The sequence below is a fragment of the Petaurus breviceps genome, unplaced genomic scaffold (assembly GCF_028583685.1).
Source record: "Petaurus breviceps papuanus isolate PSGF00001 unplaced genomic scaffold, PetGlider_PUasm1.0 91133, whole genome shotgun sequence".
Lineage (NCBI taxonomy): Eukaryota > Metazoa > Chordata > Mammalia > Diprotodontia > Petauridae > Petaurus > Petaurus breviceps.
The window spans coordinates 97,918,305-97,940,185 of record NW_027187419.1 but is presented as its reverse complement, the minus strand read 5'-3'; the positions used below and the strand labels follow the sequence as shown (position 1 = coordinate 97,940,185).

The following is a 21,881-nucleotide window of genomic DNA, read 5'->3' as shown; positions in this document are numbered from 1 at the left end:
ACCTCAAGTTTAGCAATGCATTTGGCAGTTTTTTTCAGTGTATTTTTAAAATTTTTTCCCCTTAACTCATATTATCAATGCCAGTGTGGAAGAATATTTGTAGTACTATACACAAGGACTCTTGGTCCTACACTAATAAATGTTTTTTTTTTTTTTTTATCAAAGATCTGGATGAAGACATAAAAAATATATGATTATTAGGCTTTTAAGGTGACATAGAATAGGGAGAGAAAGGTAAATACATTGGACGGCAGAAAAAGATTTAAAAATATCTCAACATGTTGGAATGAATTATGACATAACAAAATGTAATAGCAATAAATGTAAGATACTGTATTTGTATTCAGAAAATCAGTGACTCGGGTATACCATAGTGTAAACTCAGCTGAGCAGCAATTCATACAAAGAAACTTTAGAGCTTTTAGGTGACTGAAGGCTTTAGAGGGTGAATGAGAATATCAGAGATACTGTTACACCTTGGATGGGAGATTGAACTAGATGACTTCTAAAGTTGGGACCCCTGCCCTTCTGTGGCAGTCTGAGACAGTGGTAGAGAGGGGTCCTGCTGACCAGCAGCAGAGCTGAGAAAGAAAAGTTACGTGAAAAGATAGATAAAAAGCTTACCCAGAGGTTGACATTCATAAACGAGACAGGACTCCAGTATGGTGGAAAACAGAGTCAACTTTATTCAGCTAGGAGTCCAGTATATATGTAGTGTAAAACTGCATAGTCGTCATAAGCCACTGTCTTTGCATTACACCATTGCCCTAGTTCCCATTCTCCTCATATGTGACAGCTGTGCACTCTATCCTTGTTATCAGGGTATGAGTACTGGGCAGGATGTTCCAAACCTCTCTAGAACAGAATGGAGTTGTCCCAAGGCTTCTAGTTAATACTACGTTGCTACATTATGCTAGTTTCCCCTGAGAACACTGCAAGTGTCCTTGTTCCCAGGCTGGGAGCGCATACCATGCTTCTCATGGGGATGTGAAGCCCATGCCTGTGAGCCTTCCTGGGGTATGGGGAACTGATCCGAGCCTGTTTAGCAGGGTCTTATGCTGAGAGGGCTTATTCAGCCATTAGGGTCAGAGCCCCACTGGCCGTGGTCCTCAACAGATACACAATAAATGTCTTATAGTTTTTCTTTGGAGAGGAGAAGGCAAGGCAACTGCCTTGGTTAAGTGACTTGCTCAAGGTCACACAGCTAGTTAAGTGTCAAATATCTGAGGCTGGATTTGAACTCAGGTCCTCATGACTCCATGACTGGTGCTCTATTTACCACCAAGGTGCCCCATAGAGTTTTCTTATGAGATTTTCCTTAGTTAAAAATGTGTACAGTATTGTGCAGTTTCTGGCTTAGTAAGTATGAATGCCAACAGTGTGATGCAGTTGCCTATTAAACTAATGTCATCACATTTTATGAGGAACTTGGGCATTTTGTGATGAACTGAAAGGAGGATGATCTTAAGAAAAACTAAATGAACTGGAGAAGAGAGAGAACTTGAAGGGGAGGAGAGGCATGATTACTGTTTTCAGATATTCAGAGGGCTTGCAATTTGAAAAGCGGTTGGATATTATGTGTAATTTCAAAAGCCAGAACTAGTACCAGTGGGTGAAACTTGTAGGGAGGTAGGCTTTAGCTAAATGGAAAGAAGATCTTATTAACAGAATTCTCCTTAAAAAATGGAAAGAGCTGGGGCGGTCAGGTAGCATAGTGAGTAAGAGCACCTGCCCCAGAGTTGGGATGACCTGGGATCTAATCCAGGCTCAGACATTTAGCACCCACCCAGAAACACCTGGCCGTGTAACCTTGAGCAAGTTACTTAACCCCAATTGCTTAAAAAAAAAAAATGGAAAGAGCTGCTTTGTGAGCCAGCTAGGTGGCTTACTGGATAGATCACTGGGCCTGGAGTCAGGAAGACTTGGGTCAAATTTGAACTCAGATGCTATCTAGCTATGTGACCTCAGGTAAGTCACCTTACCTTTGTCTGCCTCAATTTCCTCAGCTATAAAATGGGGATCATAATAGCACCTACTTCATACAGCTGTTGGATCAAATGAGATATTTGGAAAGCACTTAGCACAGTGCCCAGTACACAGTAAGCACTTAATAAATGCTTGTTCCCACCCCCATCCCCGTTCCCTTTCCATCTCGGATTAATGAGCTCCCAATTACTAGATGTACTTATTCAAATAGATGTTGAATGAGTATCAGGAATATTACAGAGGGGATTCTTACTCATTGGATTGGAGATTGAACTAGATGATTTCTGAAGGTGATATATAATAAATGTCTTATAGATTTTTCTTTCTTTATTGAAGATGTGAAAAATATAAAGAGGTTAATTTGTACTATTTCTAGTTTAGTATGTGTGATATAATTAGTCTTTCAGGGGATGTAATATTTGCTAATAAAGGGTGAATTAGGATTTGACCAAGTCAGTGCTTCATTTTCCATAATTGTGAAAGAATCATTAATTCCACCTTCTGGTTCTCATATTAGGGATTAAAAGAAATACTCTGTTAATGTATTCTGAGCTAGCCCAGTGTTAGAGATTGACATATTAATTTTCAGATAAGTGTGCTCTATTGAGCAGATTCTGCCGGGTAGTAAATGAGTTCTAGTTGCTTATTAGAGTGTTAGACTGAGAGTCAGGAAGAACTGAGTCCCACTCCCATGTCCTTCATTTATTAGCTGTGTAATTAATCCTGGATAAGTCATTTATTTCTTCTTGAGTTTTAATTTTCTCATCTGTCAAATGGAGATATCAGCTAACTCACAGAAAATGAAGTAATATATATAAAGTAAGTGTTTTGCAAACCCTGAAGTACCATGTGAATGTATATTCTGATCACTTTTAGTAGTGCAGTAATTTTTCCCTTCTATTGCTTTTTGTTTTTTTATTATCAGAATAATAAAAAATTTTTACCTTGGCTATGCATCTGATTACCATACTGCCTTACAGATTTTGAATATATCTTGGATAAAAAGAAAAAGCCTCTTTCTCATAGAAATCAGGGTGTGGTTTTGAATGAGCTGCCAAATGTACCCTGGAGACCAGATACCCATGATACTAGGTCAGGGCTGCCACCAGGAGCACAAAGGTAAATTGTATTCATATCTTGGATTTTGTTGGGTCAAAGTTGTATTGTACAATGAATTCATCAATCAACAAGGAACTCTTTGCTATATTTTTGCATAAATTAGCTTGTCAGTTATAAGTACTTAAGAAATTTGGTGTTCTAATTCCTTTAAATTTTGTTATTTTAAAACTGTTTTGCATGTGGTAGGCATTTAAGTGTTGAATTGAATTGAAAACATTTTTGTGTCTTGGAAACTTAATTATTCAGTGTCTTATTTTGATATCAAAAATAAATGTTCCTTTTGTTTGATAATAGGGTTGCTTTGGAATTTCTGGATTCACAAGCATTTTGTAAAAACATCCTCCACTTAAAAGGAAAATCTGCTATGAAAAAAAGACATCTGGAAATTTTGGGTTATCATGTGATTCAGGTATAGTGCAAACTCAAAATGTCCTACTATAAAAACTACACTCTTAGGAGCACTGCATATAAAAGTAGTATTTTTCCAACATCTCGCACACTACCTGGTAGGTATTAAGTGCTTAGTAAATACTAGTTGATTTGTTGATGTTTTATCCTAATATGAAGTAGGCAGAATTATTTCATTTATTTGAAAATTCCAGAATTCCCTCTTTCATTATTTTGAAGAAAAGCAGAAAATTCTTATTTCCTCAGTTATTTTCTTTGGAAAACATATTGACTTGATAGCTGAGGGGTCCAGTGCAGAGTTAAAAGGCTCATGAAATCACAGACCTAGAGCTGGCAAGGGCCTCGGTCCTCCCTTCAACCCCCTGACCTCTCCCCTTACACCCCATTTTATAAGTGAAGAATCTGAGATGCAGAATGGTTAGCTAAGTGACTTGCCCAGGGTCACAGAGGCCACTAAGAATCAGAGGCAGAATTTGAAACCAGGTTTTCTGGTTGGACATCTTTCCCCTGAAGGGGTAAGGTTGAGAGATGGATTAAGCAAATTAAAGAAAACTCCCAGTATTGGCCTTGAGGAGAAGAGAGAAGAAAGAAAGCAGAGGGAACAGAAGGAGGTATTCCTAAGAAACATGATCCCGTTAGCTGCTGTAGAAGATCTGTGGGATGTGGTATGAACCAAATTCTTGCTAGAGCTCTGCTTTGTGGTAGCCTTTATCTTTTATTTTTTAAAAATAGGTTATATATCTGAATCTAAATATTGAAGCAAATGTACTCTGGATCTTTCTATCTTACAGATCCCTTATTTGGCATGGAATTCTATGGAATTATCAACAAAGGATGCCTGGATGGAGTATTTGAGAGAGCATATGTTTGCAGAAGTCAAATCATAATTACAGTTTTTATTTATGATACATCACATTTTAGACTTAAATTATAATAGAAAATATGAACTTGGGGCAGTTAGGTGGTGCAGTGAATAGAGCACTGGCCCTGGAGTCAGGAGGACTTGAGTTCGAATGTGGCCTCAGATACTTAACACACACACACAAAATTAGCCGTATGACCTTGGGCAAATCACTTAACCCCAATTGCCCTCCAAAAAAAAAAAAAAAGAAAATATGAGCTTGATTAAAAACAATATTGTGAAATATTTCAAACTGATTAAAAAAAGATGGTTGTTGCTGTGTAACAAACCTGTAGTTCTTCAAATAGATTTTTAAAATTGTATACTTTTTCCCATGAAGCACTGTTACTTCTTTTGGTATGAAAGTCATGTATTTTATTTTTTTACCTAGCAGTGGATTGATAATTATAATTGAATATATATTTTAAAGACCATTGTAATCAGATACTTTATTGGCATCTGAGGCCTTGCTGAATCCTGATATTAGAAAGATTTATAACCCCCTAGTTTTCTGTTTGCTTCAAGTCAGGGATATGGATCATATAGGCTTTATCTTGGAGCAATTTAAAATGAACAAAAGGAAAGATATTCTCTTCAATCTTACCCAGATATGTGTAATATTAATTCTGTGATGTTTGAGTGACCAAATATTATTGAGTGCTATAGTAATTTAAAACATTTTACTAACATTCTTATCATAATTGCATATATTTTACACCCTTCTTTGTGACCATTCCAGTCAGAATTTTCATTTTGATTTCTAAAGCAAAGATGTGCTAAAATGTAACCTTTGAAACAGTTAATGATTACATGAATCTCAGAACAGAACAAAGTTAAGAGTCATCAGGCCAATATGTCACCATGCCATTTTAATGCCATTTCAAGTAATTTTTGCTTTTAGTTTGATGCAGCCAGTACAAAAAGTCTTTTAAAATTACATATGTGCTTTTATTAGATAGTAACAATGAGTGCTAGTTAAATTAATCTGTCACATTTGCTCCTAAACCCCCATTACATTGTTTTTTTCTTACATGTGATCATTGTCAAGTTAGATACTGATCTGAGGTATCAAATCAGACATTAATTCTGTGTCCTGTAAAGAAAAAGCATCGGCATTCTACCTCAATGGGAAATTACTGAATTAATTAGCCTAAAATCAGAAGTAAATTTTACAGTATTTCAGAATGGAAGCAGCTACAGTCTAATTCTAAAAGTAGTCTTAAGGTTTATGGTGAAATCGCTTGTGTAGAAAAGTACAGTTTCTTTTTGATAGCAAAATAAGACTGAGTAATTGAACAAGTGTGTGTGTGTGTGTGTGTGTGTGTGTGTGTGGTTGTAGTAAGGAATGTACATACTCTATACCTGGACACAATTTCTTCTGGAGTTCTCCCAATTTATGTGAAGAGATCAAAGATTGATTTTCTTTACTGCTTGCCACCTTACATTACCGAACAGTCAACATTCCACGCACAGAAAAACCCAACAAGGAACACACCATTCAGTAGGTTAACAAATCAATTTTCTTATTGGTACTTCTTCCTCCCCCGCCCCCCCCAAAAAACCAACAAATAAGAGATCATAGTTTATGGCTTCAGTATTAAGAGTTCCTGATTTTGAATTTTTAAAGATAGAATCAATGATTTATTAGTAAACCAAAGAAAGTTGGAAACTGAAAGAGGATGCACAGGCTTACAAAGAGAAAGAAGGAAAAGAAAGAACACTTAAACTTGACTATTTTATTTCAAGACTATTTCCCTTAAATGATGAAAAGATCCCTTACTATAGCCTCAAATACCATTTTGGAAATCTTGCATTATCTTCTTTATTATAAAGCACAATATGAATATCTAATTATTTTTATATATTGAGGAAATTGGTAATAGTTTTTAACTTGATACAGAAGAATTAGGTTTTTTTGTTGTTAAAAAAAATAGACACATTCCATCCTCTCACTTCAATTGTAATTGAAAATGAGTGTAAAAGTAAACTGATAATACAAATGATAGCTATAAAGGCACAGACAATTTGAATTTAATATCTCTTTACAGACAACTGGATCAGACAAATTACCAACTAGATTGTATAAATTCAATTTTATCTTTCATCTCCTTTTAGAAATCTTTATGATGACTGATTATTACATAAAGAATATATTTACTTTGATTCATTATCTACAAAATTTGCCAACATTTCAGACAGTGACACAGTAACAATAGATTTCTATATAAATTTCTGTACAGTCTTTTAAAAACACAACAAATTAAAAATCCATAATCAAAAACTCCCACCTACTACATTTTGTCATTTTTCTTGTCTATAATTTAGATAGTTTGAAAAGATTGAAGCGTGTTGCCAGGCAGCTAGCTCCTGAGGCATAACGAATCTCCTTTAACATGCCAGTCCATTCTTTTTTATCATCTTCATACCTGTTTAAGGGGAGGGATTGAAATAAATTAATATGTATTTGGAACTGCTCTGTCTTAATGATTTATTATTTTACTAACAAGAGTTAGTATGTGTATATCCTTGAGGGCAACTGGACCAAAGATTCTACCCCAGATTACCTCAAAGGAGGTTACATGTCCACCTGGATGACTTATTGTTTCCAAAACACAGCCTGTTTTGAATTAGTAGTTTAAGCTTGAGTGTTATCTACTACTACTATAGCCACAGCTACTGTAGCTATTTTTTCTTTTCTCTTTTAAATTATGAACTCAACACATCAACGGGAACATTTCATATACAGAGAACAGAAAAAAGATTCACTTATATAAAACATATGAATCTTACTACTGTATCTAGTTTTGATCAATCAGTTAACAAGAATTTAAAAACATCTATGTGCTAGGCACTTGGATACAAATGCAACAAATGAAACTGTCCCTACCTATTAAGCACAGATAAATGGTGATCCCAGTCACTATCTAATCCTTTATCCAATAACTGAATCAACAACTGTTATGTCTGAGTCAGGATTTCTGTCTGGACTCGTGGCTTCATCTCTGTAATGTACTACTGGCACTGAAACTCACTCCTTAGATGCATCTTTATTGGCATCATAATAACTTGTAATCTTAGGAAACTGCCTGTGGCACCAAGAGGTTAAGTGACGCCTACATAGATTGTATGTCAGGGGCTGGACTTGATCCCAGGTCTTTTTGACTTAAAGACCAGCCTCTATTATATCTCATCAAGATAATGGATCTTAATGATCTCAATAATTATTTCAACTCCACTTTCATCCTGCTTATGTGATCATAGTTGAAAAATTAGTTGCCCTTTTTCACTTAACAGTTTTTGACTATTATTTGAAGATTTTTTCCCTGAGTTTCTGAGCTTGATGGCAGTTGAAAACTGTTCTCTATCTAAAAGTGCTTCCTCAGCTAAAGATATAAAATGATAATGATACAAAATTAGCCAGGACCCAGGCAAGATATGCACCATCAGGTTTAATTTCTTTAATGTTTCAAAAACAAATTTTCAGATGGCAATAAGACCATAAGGAAAATCTTTATGCCATATTGTAAATAATTGTGTCCCACTTATGCAAGCAAAACTTTGTGCTCAGTGTTCTCTATAGATGACTCTAAACTATTAACTAATGAACAGTTTATTGTTAATATACTGAAAGATTATATAGAACCTGGGGCAACAAATTAACTTAAGGAATAGTTTTAATAGTTTAAGGGAAATATGACTATTTAAGCAACAGGAGGTTTAAGGTTAAATGAAGCTTAAATAATTGGAGTTTCCAATTAGGTTGTTTTCTATCTGTAGCTGATAAAATATGGTAAACCTTTATTTATCTGAACAGTTCTAAGAGAAAACAAAGGGGATGGAAAAATTTTGATTCAAGTTATAAGAAGAAATTACAGTATTTTCAGTGGCAAGGTTTGGAATGTGATGCTCAGAAGTAGGCATGCAGTTATTCACTCTCATTTCCCACCCACCCCTAACCCCCTATATCCCAAAGAGTTGCCATTTTATCAATTCCACTTTCTCAATATATCTCTTTTTGTTTTCCTTCTATTTCCTAATGCCACAACTACCCTAGTTCAAACCTTATCACCTCTTGCTTGGAGTACTGCAAAGGTTTCCTAAATGGTCTCTATGCGTTCAGTCTAGCCTCCACCCAGCTGCTAAATGGAGATCTCTACAGCCTGGGTCTGACCAAGTCATTCCTCTCCTCAAGAAGCTTTGGGAACTTTATCTTGCCTTTAAGATAAAATACATTTATATAGCACCTGTTTTGTACCAGGTACTGGGCTAAGCACTTTACAAATATCTCATTTGATCCTCATGGCAACTATGCTATTATTATCCCCATTTTACAGATGAGGAAATAGGCATTAAAAAGCCCTCCATAATCTGATCCTCAACTATGTTTTCATGCTAATTAGACAGTGCACTTCTGTACACATTCAATGCTCCAGCACCACTGGCCTCACTGTATAATATTCCATCTCCTTTCTCTTAAGCTGTTCCTCAGTCCTGGAATGCTTTCCCTCATTACTTTTGCCCTTAGAAAACCCTAGTTCCTTTCAAGGCTCAGCTCAAGCATTCTCCTCCAAAAGGCTTTTCCTGATTGCTAATGCCTGTCACACCCTGTATTCCCTCACATGTCTATTTATTTTGTATATATCCTGTTTCTAGCTATGAACATGCTATAATCTCTCCATTAGAATTGCAAGTACCTTCAAGGCAGGAACTTTTTCCACTTTTGTATTTGTATTCTCAGTGCCTGAAGCAGTATGCAGTTCAAAAATACTTGTTGATTGATTCCATAAGTTGTCCTCTCCAAAAAACATAAGAAACTTAGGCCCAGTCTTAGTTATTTGGCTATTGGCTTTTCAATTTACCAATTTAACATTTGTACTAGTTTAAGGAGATATATGTTCTCTTTGCCTTTCCCCTGCTCTTATACTCCCATGATGTATTCTTATCAAGGCCCTTGTTTGTCAACCTCAATTTTAAAGGTAGTTCAAGCTCAGTACTGAATTGCAGAGTATTGGACTTGAAAAACTGACAACTTTCAACTGTACATTCTGCTATATAAAGACCTCTCTGTTACTTTCAATAGCACCAAAACTTCCTCTAGACTACTTTTCTGTTTCTGAGTACCTGTTAAGTCACTCACATAGCCTTTACAGCAGCCTCTAAAAAGAACCTCTGATATGAAACTTTGAAATCAAAGTGACTTTAACTTTTTCTACAGAATTATTTATTTCGTAGACACAGGCATGAAATGTGGCAAATTTAGCTGAGTAAAATGAGGAAGCCAAATTTATGAAGATCCTAACATCTTGTTTGAAAGCAAAGTATTTTACTGCAGTATTTGTAGCCATTTTGTCTTTTTTTTTCTTTCAGACGCTTTTTCTTCAGCTGACTAAATTAACCACCTTCAACTAATTGAAGTTTTCTTTAAATCAGATTCAGCATTTAATTCATGACTACATAGAATACCCCAAAGGCCAGATAAAGAATGTGAAGAGGATCTGGAGGTGGCAGACCTGAATTAGATTTCTGGTTGTGTGACTTAGCCTTTCCAAGCCTCAATTTTATTACCTATAAAATGTAGCACTAATTTGAAAATCCAATGAAGTGAAATATGTAACAAAGCATTTTGTAAAGCATAATGTGCTATAGAAACATCAGTTGTCAGTTAAGCAATTTTAGAAATAGCATTAACTCTTTCACTTTACTAAGTAACTATTTTAAGACACCAACATTACAATTTTTATAGTCCTGTTCGAAGCCTATAGATTACTACCAAGAAGTAGCTTATTTGCTGAGAGAATCTGTTCATTCTTTCATACAAAAATTATTTTTCTTTCATTAGATTTAGATGATTTAACACATGGTAGAGACTACCAGAAAAATTGGAGTAAACAGAACTTACTTCCATATATCATTGACTTCCGTGGGTGCAAATTCCTGGGACTCAAGTTGAATCATAGCAAACCCACCAATAGCATAAAGAGATCCAGCCATACTGACTAAACTGATAGAACTTCTCTCTTGGGGAAATTCAGGCATAACTTCCCACCTAAGCATTATTAAAAACAAATAAATGTTAGCCAGAAGTCTAAAGCATATAGCAACTCATAAACTCTGGTAAGATCTAACATACTCACTTATTGGTGGTAAGATCAAAAGCTTCGACTGAAGCTGATAGGCCATCTTCTGTGACACCTCCTGCAATCACAATTTTGCCTTTATGGATCGCCACTCCAAACATGGAACGAGGGGTTTTCATTGGGGCCAGATCTTTCCAGTCTCCTTTTTTGGAGTTGTAAATAAATACCCTATTTGTACATTTTCTGTGAACATGAACGCAAATGAGATTATTCAGCATCTTGGGTTTTTAGAAAAGGCAGCTAAGTAGTCAACTCCTTTGGCAGTTTTCATATGAAATATGGCATTTGGTAAGAGGAGACAGACAAATGTTTATAATGCTGCTATCTAAAGTGTTCTCAATTTGTACGTAGGTCACGTGGTCATCAGTTAAGAATAATCCCTGACACCACTCTGTCCCTTGCCTATTCCACTCCTGTAAAATGATGATTGTGGAATGACATTCTCAGTAAAAATCTCTCGATGATATGCAAATGAAAATAGTTTCAGAACAGTTCTACCCACAGGAGAGAAATGGGGTTTTTTCAGGAAAACTGAAAAGAATGTTTAAATTGGGTGTTAACAGAAACATTTTGTGAGCTTATTCGCAAAGGAAAAGATTATACAGATATCTTCTTTAAGTGTATCTTGCAATGTTGCATCCATGTTTTAAAGAAACTATATACTGAACTGTAAACTACAAAAGAAACATATATACATACATACATATGTATGTACATACAATATATATAGTTTTAAAGAAACTATAGACTAAAAAGCAGACTATAGACCACTCTAGGCATTGTGAAACCATGATGCTTTTGAAATTTGCTGTGTTGGGGTGGCTAGGTGGTGCAGTGAATAGAGCACTGGCCCTGGATTCAGAAGGACCTGAGTTCAAATCCGACCTCAGACACTTGACACAAAAACTAGCTGTGTGACCTTGGGCAAGTCACTTAACCCCAATTGCCCTGCCTTCACCCTTCCAAAAAAGAAAAAGAAATTTGCAGTGTTGTAGCATCATGGGGAGAATGCTAATTAGAAAGATGGGGTTTTGTGTCAGAGAGCAACTAGGGACCATTAAAGGACTATGAAGTTTCCCAGTTGTGGTTCAGCTTGATTTCCTCCTTTGATTAAATTCTAGGCCCAGCTTATTATCTATGCAAGGTATCTATGCTATCTAAGCACTTGTCCAAAGTATTTATACAAATAAATAAGCTGCTTGTCCAATTCCATGGCACAATCTGGGCAATATTAGTTCTTTGTCATTTTGCTTTTCCCATACGGATTCCTAGGATCTAGTCTCTCACTTAAAAATTCTTGATGCATTTGTATATTGACACAAATTATGCTTCCCAACAAACACCCAGACCAACTCCCTTAACAGAATACATTCAATGAAAAGTCAAGAAAACTCCCTAAAAAGGTGATTACATCTCATAGTATATGTTACTTTCCACTTCTGTGTTTGACCTATTGTTAACAAAAATAAAGACCGTATGCTCTTAGTTTTATATTGCCTTTATACTGAGCTTTTCTGTCTGCTTTCTTTAGTTTGTGCACAAGTCTTCCCTTGTTTCCTGGATTGAAAATATTTGGATTACACAAATATATGATTGTTAGTAACATTTTTTTCTAGTATGGTACAACCTGCCAGAGCGGGGACTTCATTGTCACAGCCTTTGAGCCCAAATGGTCATTTTCATGCCATCATGACAGATTAGGACTTTGTGGAGGTAGAAGAACAAATTGACTGAAAAATGCATATTGCCTAACCAGGTATCTGGGCAGGCAGCTAGTTGAATTTGTCTCTCAATTAGTCTATGTATGTAAATATTAGAAGGCATTGTAGCTGGACAATGAACTGGACTCTGAATTTAATAAGATGGAGAAAGCAGGTTGGATTCTATTTGTGAAACTGTACAGCACTTTAAGTTATTCCAAGTAGCTCCCTACAGGAAAAGACCATCTCTTAAAATCAATATTCTTCTGCTGATACTGTGTGTCTGATAATCAGGAAACATAACTATCTCTGAGAGATCAAAATTTCTAGTAATGCAAATAATTATATAGCAATAGATATATAGTGGGTTAGGGTTGCATTATCTTATGCAAGAAATGATTTTTAGAGATGGAAGATAGAAATCATTTGGTCTAAATCTCATTTTACAGATGAGGAAACTGAGGCCCAGAGATGTGAAATGACTTTTTTTCAAGGAAAGAATCAGGATCTGAACCTAGTTTCTCTGACTCAAAAATCCAGTGTTCTTTTCACCATATCAAGTTACCTCCAAAAATATACAAGACCCCCAAAAGAGGTAGGTTAATCACATACCAGGAATGAGAGACAATCTATCAGCACAAATGCTGAACTGGAGCCCCTGTTGGATTCTTGGAAAGGAATAGACAAGATGCAATCTGCTTCAATCATTAGAGAGAGGGCCCATGCCAATCAAATAACAGATTCAATGCACAGTTACAAAATGTTTTGTAACAAGGAGAATCTCAATTTTGTTTCCAGAAACAAAACTTTTAAAATTCTGAATAGTGTCAGGTCTTTGGTCTCACTAGAGGGATCCAAATAAGCATTTCAGCTAATGCCTACCTAGAATATAACTTTGAACCTAAAAGTTCTAGAAATGGTAGCAAACAAATTAGTTTTCTTCAAGTTTTACGACAGTAACTAGTGTTAATCTGGTATCTTTTTTTAGACACTATCTTGTTTCAAAAGACTTCTCTTTGGCATTTGTCAAGCAAGGCTATATTTTCCTTATATTCTCAAGTATATAATGTCATAGTAACATAATCATTTCCTGACCACTAATGAACAGTAGCCAAAGGAAAACATTTAAATTATTTGGCAAGGTTACAATGCTTTGCAAATCATGGCACTATATGCCTGCCACTTTTTCTTTCAATCTGTTTCCAGAAAAATATAAGGAGTAAACATCCCTCAGTGAGATGATGATCTGACTTTCCCTTGTAGTCATTTAGACCTCTTAGCTGGTACTCACTAAGATATGACAATTCTAATAAATTGTATTTGTATGTGGATGGAATCTTTTAACAGGATACAAAATGTTACTTTCATGCTTTTTAACTGAATGCTCTGTGCTACATTTGTCATCTTTGATGAATGACAGAAAATTTTTTAGAAGTTGTGTTGTCAGTACCAAAATATAGACATTGTTCCTTACTCCAGAGGCATTGTAGTTTGTGGGAAAGCACTGTAGCTTCTGAGTCAGAGGTCTGGGTTCAGTTTCTGGTTATACTAACTTACTACCTTGGCTGAGCTTAAGAAAGCCATATCACTGTTCTAGGCTTCAGTTTTCTTGTCTGTAAAATGAAAATGTTGGACAAGATGACCTAAACTAATATCCCTTCTGGATCTCATATTATGACTCCACCTTTCTAAAAATGCAAAATTGTGGTAAAGTGTCTGAACATTACCTGTGGTAATCTAAATACTTTTTTTTTTCCCCTTTTGTCCCCTTTTCATGATTCTGTGTCATTTAAGTAGCTTCAAGAGCCACAAGTGAAGATTAGAGGCAAAGTTAAACACAATTTGTAACTTTGTCTTATGTAACTTTCTTGGGCCAAACAAATCATTAACTAGATTTCTGATATGTGGTCAGGGGAATTGGGGGCATCACCGATTAATACAAAAATCAACATGAAGAAAGTACTCATGGACAAACTGAGAAGATACCTTGACGTTATTATACTAAATTCTCATGACTAGGCCTATTCTGATTAAAACTCTCCTGACAACATTCTCTCTCACCAACATATAGTATAAATTAGCTGTATTATTTAGTACAGTAACATTTGAAAGAATAAATAGCCAGATAATTTGTCTACGTTGAATGAAATAATTAAATTCTGTGTTTCTGTGTTCTTTTTCTTTTTTTAGTATAATCAGACAGAAAGAAGCTCAGTATATCAAGGATTGGAGATAGAGCATTCTAACTCATAACTCCCATGTAGAGTTCTTTCATTATAACATGAAATATTCAAATGGGGTTTTTATACTCTTTTCCCAGCATTCTACCATGCTCTATTCAATTTACTTTAGAAACTTTTCAATTTTAATGTAGTACTTCTGCCAGAATATACAGAGCATCCTACATATCTTTTTTTTTTCAGATTCCTTTATATCTCTATTGACAATTAAGTTCAGAAAATTTTTATTTTGCTCTCAACATACAAAACACAGCCAAATTAGGACTTCCCATTTTGGAAATATGAATTCAAGGCAAAAGAGGAAGGTTATTTTATAATACTTCTCCCGGGATAAGTCATGAAATTTTAGAGTACTTACTTGTCATCTGTCTTTCCTCCCAGACAATATATCATTCCATTATGTGAAACCACATTATGGCCGTAGACTTTGATAGGAAGCTTTTTTACTTCATTCCATTTTATAGCCCTATATAATTAGAAGATGAGAGGATGTATGTGCTTTCATTAAATACAGGGTTTTCAAAACACGAAGGCATAATAAGCACTTAATAAATACTTGGATACTTGGTGAAAATAAATGGAATACCAACTTACACAGGATCAAAGCATAAAACTGAATCTAGAGAAGCTTCTGTTTGAAGATCTTTGCCAGCAACTACATAGATTTTGTCATCTGCTTCTCCCAGACCAAAGAGACACCTGGCTGATGGAAGAGGAGGAAGTCCAACCCATTCAGCTGCTACATTATCAAACTGGAAAAATGACACAGTAAGGAGGTTATAGAGATGGGGAATGAAAATATCAAGGCTGTACTGTACACATTTCACAGTACATTAAGGTATTCAAAATTGTGAAAAAACATACCAAAATAAAAAGGGATAGCACTACATCTATGAATTATAAAAAAAAAATTTTAAAGGCACAATCAGCTACAGTAACTAATGTTAACAGGATCATCTTCAGGCCCTAAAAGAAACTGAAAATCTAGTGGTATTACAACCATATTTAAGGTTGTCCTTTTCCCTTTCTGATTTTTAAAAATTAAGCTGTACTATCCTGGCAGTACTAAAGAAAAAAAAAAAGAGCATTTAGTTTTTAAAAATTGAACTAAACCTTTCATTTGTTTGGTGTAGAGAACTCCTGTTAAAAGAAATGTCTCTACCTATACAGATGTGAAATTACCCTGCAATTTAAAATACTACAGCATTGCCTAGAAGAACTGATTGGTTTGACTTGCCCATGGTTACAAAACCAGTAGTGTCAGAGGCAGGATTAAATCAGAATTACTGAATTTTACAGACTAGCTCTCAATACATTCCACCATGCTGCCCCTCATGATGTAGCAGATAAAGCTCTGAGTCTGGAGTCAGGAAAACCTGAGTTTAAATTTGGCATCAGACACTAGCTGTGTCAGTTTCCTTAACTGTGTGGTTGTGAGGATCAAATGAGATAATTGTAAAGTGCTTAGTATAATACCTGGCACATCATAGGTACTATTATAAATGCTCCTTTCCTCCCTTCCCTTTCTGAGACATGAGAATAATTTAAAAATTGTGGAGACATGAGGTCATGTAAAATGTGTGTGGAGTCTTAAGAGGAAGGAGGCGAGAACCATCTTTTAGGATATGAGTGATCCCAGGCATCCAACAGCCAACCAGCCACAGGCAGCACTATCAGTTCTGAAAGGTTTTTATCCTCCTGGCTATAATTAGCATTTCCCCTAAGCCAGTATCCCCCCAGCTGCACCTATCGCTCAGTTCATTGAACAGCTGGAGAATTAAGCCACAGTTTTTTGTTCCTTAGATTTTCTTCTAATTTTTAACTTTGTAAATGTTGTTTCTAGTTTTAAAGATGTTGACTCATGTCAATCTCAGTTGGATTTAAATTTCTTAAAGACTTGTTTCAAGTCATTTGAAATAAACTTTTCTCTCTTTTCTGCTTTAAGCTAATAACTTTTTTTGTCATAGCTACATCTGCAATTCTAAGTTACCCTCTATTCTTTTGCATAAAAATGGATGATAATAGTTTGGTCAAGATCAAAATGTGGCAATTTTATGATTTTGCTTTTTGTTTCATAACACTAAGGCATGTGAACACTATTTTTGAGAGAATGGAGTAGTACTGTAGGACTGTTTTTTGTCCTGCTGTTTCCACTTAGCAAAAGTAAATTAAATTACAGTTTTTGAATGGTAAAAATCATTACATAATCACAACTAGGAAGATAGTTCTCAAAGACATATGTTCCTTTGTCTCTCAGAATGCTTCTGTGTTCTGACAAGTTAGCTTAATCAGTTACAGAATGATGATACTGAATGTTGAAGAATAAATTCAATGCCAATATGCACTCATGTGGCTTGTATTTCACTTAATAATTATGACTTCTAGATTGTGACCGAGGTCACTGAGTTCTTAATTTTTGTATATCTGGATGAAGAAGCCAGTATGGTAGTAAGAACAGAATACTGAATATTGGAGGACACAGGTTTTAAGTTCAGTTATCTGAACTCCAGCAAAATCTTAATATTTAGATCTTCAATTTTATATCCTTAAAATGAGGGGCTTGGACCAGATAATGTTGAAGGTCCTGATCTCTTCCAACTCTAAGTTCTATGAATGCTTAATTTCTATGGATATTTTTATTGCAGTTTAGTCACATCTGACTCTACATGACCCCATTTGGGGTTTTTTTTAGCAGATACACTGAAGTAGTTTGCCATTTCCTTCTCTAGCTCATTTTCTGGATGAGGAAATTGAGGCAAATGTTTTAAGTTACTTGCCCTGGATCACACAGCTAGTGTCTAAGGCTGGTTTTGAACCTGTGAAGTAGTCTTTCTTACTCCAGATCCAGCATTCAGTCCACTGCATCATCTAGCTGCTTATTACATTTGTCTGAAAATTCTCAGTTTGTAATTTTCCCAGTCTGTAATTTATAATTAGGAACTAAGATTTCCAAAACTATTGTTTTAAACAAATATTAAAATAATAGAATGCAAAGTCCCAAATCATTAATCAAATAGTCTAGCCAGAAATACTACTTTTAATGAAGTTTTGCTATAAAATCTTTCTTTGATTACAATCTGTTCTACTACATTGCTTTTTGGACACAGTAAGAGTGGTGCTGGCAGGGAGTCAGGAACCATAGCTGAATTGTTATTCATAATTGCTTCCAGTATAAAAAAAAGTTATTAGTTAGGCTTACAGAATTAAAAAATGAGAACTGACAGAAAAAAAAGGAATTGCAGGCAGGAAATAAAAAATTAGCATTGGATGCAGTCTAGGGTAGTGAACAAAAACTTTGGTCTTCCTGGGTCTGAGGAAACTTGCTTTAAATATTGCCTCAGATATGTACTAGGTGTATGACCAACAGTAACTAACTCAACCTGTCTGAGATTCAGGCTCCTCATCTGTAAAATTGGACTAAAAACAGTTGTAATACATATAATCACTGAGCTATTGTGAAGTCCAAATGAAATAATATATGTAAAGAATTTTGCAAATGTCAAAGTACTTTAATTTATTATGATTATTACAATAAATGAAACTGTGAACCAGTTCTAGATGAAGTTCAACTAAGAGTTATATGAAATAAAACTTTAGCAAAGTCAAGTATCTTTTCAGAATTATTCTGTAGATATAATTACTACTCATTACGTAATAATGGTCTTCAGTTTTGTTCTTGTTATTTAGTGACTCATACTATTTTGTGTATGATTAGGCTTTGTCATTTAATTTACTCATTCTGAAACTGATATCATTGCTGAATTTAAAATGAGGGTGGCATTTGATGTTATTTTTAAAATTGTATTCAGATATTGAGGAGTATGGCCTGTGTATGCACTGGAAATAAATATTTTATTTCATAATAAACTTCTCTGGAATTATGAAAATCAAGAAAAGATATACAATATGTTTAGGCATCTATAAATAGCAGTTACTACAATATTATTGGCTATGATTAAAGCTAGTATTTTATAAATACTTTCTTTTAAACACATTTAAAAACATATTAAATATAATTTAAATTAAATACAATTAATTTAATAATTTTAATATTAATAATTTATAATTAAATATATAATATTAAACATATAAACAAATACACATATTTTTAAAATACTCTATGAAAGTAATTTTGAGGTGTTATTTTTCCTTCATTTTGTCATTCTAACTATCCATTCTATGCCATAATTAGTCATAAGCCAAACAAACTCTTATGAGCTTATAAAGTACTGGCAGTACTAAAGTTGATAAGCTACTGATTTAATTTAAAACTGTTAGTCATTTTCTTTGACTATATGTAAACATTTCTCCTCAAATCAAATGATTTATCAATGATTTTTCAGTCACAAGTTCCTCAAAATATGTGTGTGTAAAACTGGAAAATTCTCTAGTTTCATAAATCATGTTAAGTTGATATAGATAAAAATATCAAGGTGGTTATAACCTTAAGAAATACTGTAATGTTATAACAATTAAGAATTTTAAATATGCTTAATTCACATCAGCATGAATAGATAATTTTCATCTAGAAGGCAATAAAATACATCATTAATTAAAACAAGGAATAAGCTAGATCTATTTACAATAAGATTCATAACCATACAAAAAAATGGATGAAATTTCATTGTTATAAATATTTTCCAGACCCACCTCTCAAAATATCTCATGGAATCTTGGGGTAACAGATGACTATTTGACCAATTAGGTCTTACTCATATGAATTAGGTGAATCACTTTTCTTTAAAAGAAAATATTAACCAAATTTTCAGAAATAAAACCATGCCAAATTTAATTGTGCCAATGATGATATATTTCAGTAGCATACTAAGAATGCTATATAAAGAATTATAACCACCTTTCCATTTATCAGTGGGAAATATGACACATCTAATTTCAATTTATTTCAATGTATGGATAATCCTGAAACATCATTTAAATAGTAATTTCAACCCCATTACTTATGAAACCTTTTATATGAAATATAAAAAAAAACCCAAACTGACTAAAGGTTTCACCTCTCTTCCTTGCTTCTGCCCACCTTTTAGTAAATGTTAACTGAGAGTTCTCTTTATATTCCACTATTTGCACAGCAATAAAGAGGTTCCTACCTGAAAGAAGTATGACTGTAGAGGCTGATCCTTGTTTTCTTCATCTACATACAATCCTCCTACAACATACACTTGATTTTGTTTGGTGACTATGCTGGAATGATTTCTGGGAATCTGCTCAGCCAGTGCAGCAAGGTAACATTCATTTTCTGTGGGGTCATAAGCCACTGCAGCTGTATCATTAATCAAAAGAATGAGGTCTTTGACAAACATTCCATGCCTGGGAATGTCATTCAGGTATCCAGGAAGCAAATCTTCATCACCCACATCACCATTCACCTCACTGGCACCAGTCTTCTCTGCATTTTTGTTAGGCTCAGGGAGTTTTCCTGCAAAAGCATCTTTTAAAATTTTGATTTTTTTCTGAAGGTCAGGGTTGCTTTTAATTATATCATCTTTCTCAACATGATCTTTGAAATATTTTTCTGTCATAAGACGAAAACGGATACAATCAAATACTTCCCCAAGATTTTTTATCCTGTTTTCTTTGTCTGTTCGGACCCATTTCATTACTGCTTCAAACACTGCTTCCTCCTTTTCTACATTTAAGCCATCATTTGAAACAACTGAGATCAGTTCCTGTGGGGAAAGTTGCATAAAATCCTCTTCCTTGCAAATCTGTAAAAAGCGATCGGATACAAATTCACGAGCAGATAGCGCAAGTCTTGGACAGTCGAGAAGAAGACCTAATCTCAGGATGGCTAGACAGTTACCAGGAGCAAGTCTCTTCTGAAGATAGGAAACGCAGACAGTGAACACTGATGGGATCTGAAAGCGGCTAGCCAAGGCAAAAATATCTTGCACATTTGTATCATTGAGATCAATACTGGCTGAATAAAGGTATTTGATGATTAAATCCAATATGGCAGGGTCCACATTATCTAGTGCTACCTCCTTTTTTTTCTCCTCATCAATTTCTGATAAGAAATACTCACGGAAATAAGGGCTACAAGCTGACAAAATCAGTCGGTGGCAAGGAAGACTTTTGTCACCTGCTTTTAGGGTGCAATCGATGAATTTTTTCTCATCCAGGAGATCTTTTAGACCATCCTGAAGAAGGGTGGATTGGTAAAGCCGCAGTTCCTCTGCGAGTTCCCGCTGGGAATCCATTTTGTGAGTAACCTGGGTAAGGAAGGGGAAACTGAAGGCCTTAGCTCTGTGCAGCACACAGGTCTAGCTGTAAAAAAGGCAGATCAATGTGCTTTGCTTAGCTTGAAGCCTTTGCAATTTAATCCTGCTAGTAGCTAAATATAGATATCCACTCTCACAACTGGAATTTAGGATGGCTAGTTTAGAAAGAAGGGTTGTTCTTGCAGCTGTTAGAGACTGAAAGAAGCAACTGGAACTTTTTGTCACTAAGGAAATAACTATGAAACAAGACCTTTAAATTAAGTGGAGGACAAAGTATATAAAGTATTAGCAAATAGGTGAATAAGGATAAAAGAAAAGAAACTCTCTACATACAATGAGAGAATTATAAAAATGAGTCATTCTTCAAAAACGTGTTTACCAGTGAAACTATTTGGCCCTCTGAATTGATGATGCCTCAGTCACAGGAGGATGAGATATGTCTGTATCAGTCAGCTACTTTAAACTTTGATCTCATATAGTCTTAGAAATAATGTAACATGAAGAAATATTTCATAACAAATTTTCCACAAGTTTCTAGCTAAAACAGGAAAGAATTTTTTTTCTTCAAAAGAAAAGACATTATAATTCTTTAAGTATGATTTTAAAATGAATCCTTAAAATAATTGTAAAGACCCAAATGCATTGTAATCCAAATAATGGAGAGAAATCACTTATCTCTTTTCTACTATGACATTCTGAATTATCTTTAATTTAAATGGAAAATTTATAAGAAGTATGGATAATCAAATAATTTACAAATATTGAAAATGTTTTTATAAAATATTAAAAAGATCAAAGCATTTCACTTGTGGACATTACAAAAATTTTATACACATTTGAAGACTGTATAGAATGATAGTCATAATGACATATACAATTTGAAAATCATTTTTCTAAAGCAAACATTACAATTTTGGGAAAATATAGGAAACTATAAATGTTTCAATTTTTTAACTGCTACAAGTTAAAAACACTTTGAATAAGCAGAGCTCAATTTATATAGCAGTTATGAAAATGTTTTGACTTTCTATATGTGCTTCATGATTGGATTTTCTAGATTTTCTAAAACTGGCCATGCTTTACAAACACAAACAAATTCTGTTTGAATTCCTACAAACATACCATAAACCATTAGCAAGTTTCTAAGTCCT

At 34.6% G+C, this 21,881-nt stretch overlaps 2 protein-coding genes across 4 annotated transcripts in view; one reads left to right on the top strand and one right to left on the bottom strand.

The window, feature by feature from the left end:
* The window catches only part of FASTKD1 (FAST kinase domains 1), a 54,832-nt gene extending 48,978 nt beyond the window's left edge, over positions 1–5,854 (top strand). For all 3 annotated transcript variants that reach the window (XM_069079781.1, XM_069079780.1, XM_069079779.1), the window contains 3 exons: positions 2,967–3,105; positions 3,400–3,514; positions 4,305–5,854. In XM_069079781.1, coding sequence (XP_068935882.1) covers positions 2,967–3,105; positions 3,400–3,514; positions 4,305–4,400 — 350 coding nt within the window. In that variant the 3' untranslated portion in view covers positions 4,401–5,854. The remainder of the gene's footprint in view (positions 1–2,966; positions 3,106–3,399; positions 3,515–4,304) is intronic.
* The window catches only part of LOC138154794 (kelch-like protein 41), a 50,047-nt gene continuing 33,434 nt past the window's right edge, over positions 5,269–21,881 (bottom strand). Inside the window, exons 12-17 of the mRNA XM_069079782.1 lie at positions 19,600–20,721; positions 15,086–15,243; positions 14,850–14,957; positions 10,549–10,734; positions 10,314–10,460; positions 5,269–6,840 (exon numbers count right to left, since the gene is read on the bottom strand). Of these exons, the coding sequence (XP_068935883.1) occupies positions 6,729–6,840; positions 10,314–10,460; positions 10,549–10,734; positions 14,850–14,957; positions 15,086–15,243; positions 19,600–20,721 (1,833 nt within the window). The 3' untranslated portion in view covers positions 5,269–6,728. The remainder of the gene's footprint in view (positions 6,841–10,313; positions 10,461–10,548; positions 10,735–14,849; positions 14,958–15,085; positions 15,244–19,599; positions 20,722–21,881) is intronic.